The sequence below is a fragment of the Priapulus caudatus genome, unplaced genomic scaffold (genome assembly GCF_000485595.1).
Source record: "Priapulus caudatus unplaced genomic scaffold, Priapulus_caudatus-5.0.1 Scaffold1, whole genome shotgun sequence".
NCBI lineage: Eukaryota > Metazoa > Priapulida > Priapulimorpha > Priapulimorphida > Priapulidae > Priapulus > Priapulus caudatus.
Window position 1 is genome coordinate 620,485 of NW_014577062.1, and position 602 is coordinate 621,086.

Genomic DNA, 602 nt, shown 5'->3' on the forward strand with positions numbered 1-602 from the left:
CGTAAATTTACTATTGACGGTGGAAGTCTATAAATACTAGCGCCCCCTCTATGGCCACCACATGACACTAGCACCACAAGCAACTGCAACACTAAGCGCCATCTGTCGTGGAGTTTGCACTCAGATACCAGTGTTACGGAAATCAATTCAGCAAGATGGAGATACGTTTGAGTTGGTTTGAGTGTTTTGTTGTGTGTATTTTAATCGCACTTCCATTACTTTACGAGCTTAGTGCTACTTTCAAGTATTATTCTAAGATGTGCCTCTACCTCTTGATGATGAATGTAACCGCAGTTCTACTTCTCCCTGTGGCGCTTTTGCGACCGTTAAACACCGCTAACTTTAAGTAAGTTTCCCGAAAAGTAAGAGGTACTAAGAGTAAGAGTAAGATAGAGTTTATAATTCAGTAGTCCACGTTATTGTGTGACTCTCTTAGTAACCTAGCACCTGTTGAAATATAGTATTCATGGTATTACTTATAAACGTTGAGGTTACCCGTTACCGTATAGGGGCCTACCTAGTGACGCTGAGAGGGTCTATGTCCCCCGGGGTACTGCCGGAACGTACCCTGGGTACGGTCCGGTATACCGGAACGTACCCTG

At 44.0% G+C, this 602-nt stretch overlaps 1 protein-coding gene across 1 annotated transcript in view; it reads left to right on the top strand.

The window, feature by feature from the left end:
* The first annotated feature begins 119 nt into the window (after nt 1–119).
* LOC106808153 (1-acyl-sn-glycerol-3-phosphate acyltransferase alpha-like) overlaps nt 120–602 on the top strand; it is an 11,291-nt gene continuing 10,808 nt past the window's right edge. Inside the window, exon 1 of the mRNA XM_014810773.1 lies at nt 120–346. Coding sequence (XP_014666259.1) covers nt 156–346 — 191 coding nt within the window. The 5' untranslated portion in view covers nt 120–155. The remainder of the gene's footprint in view (nt 347–602) is intronic.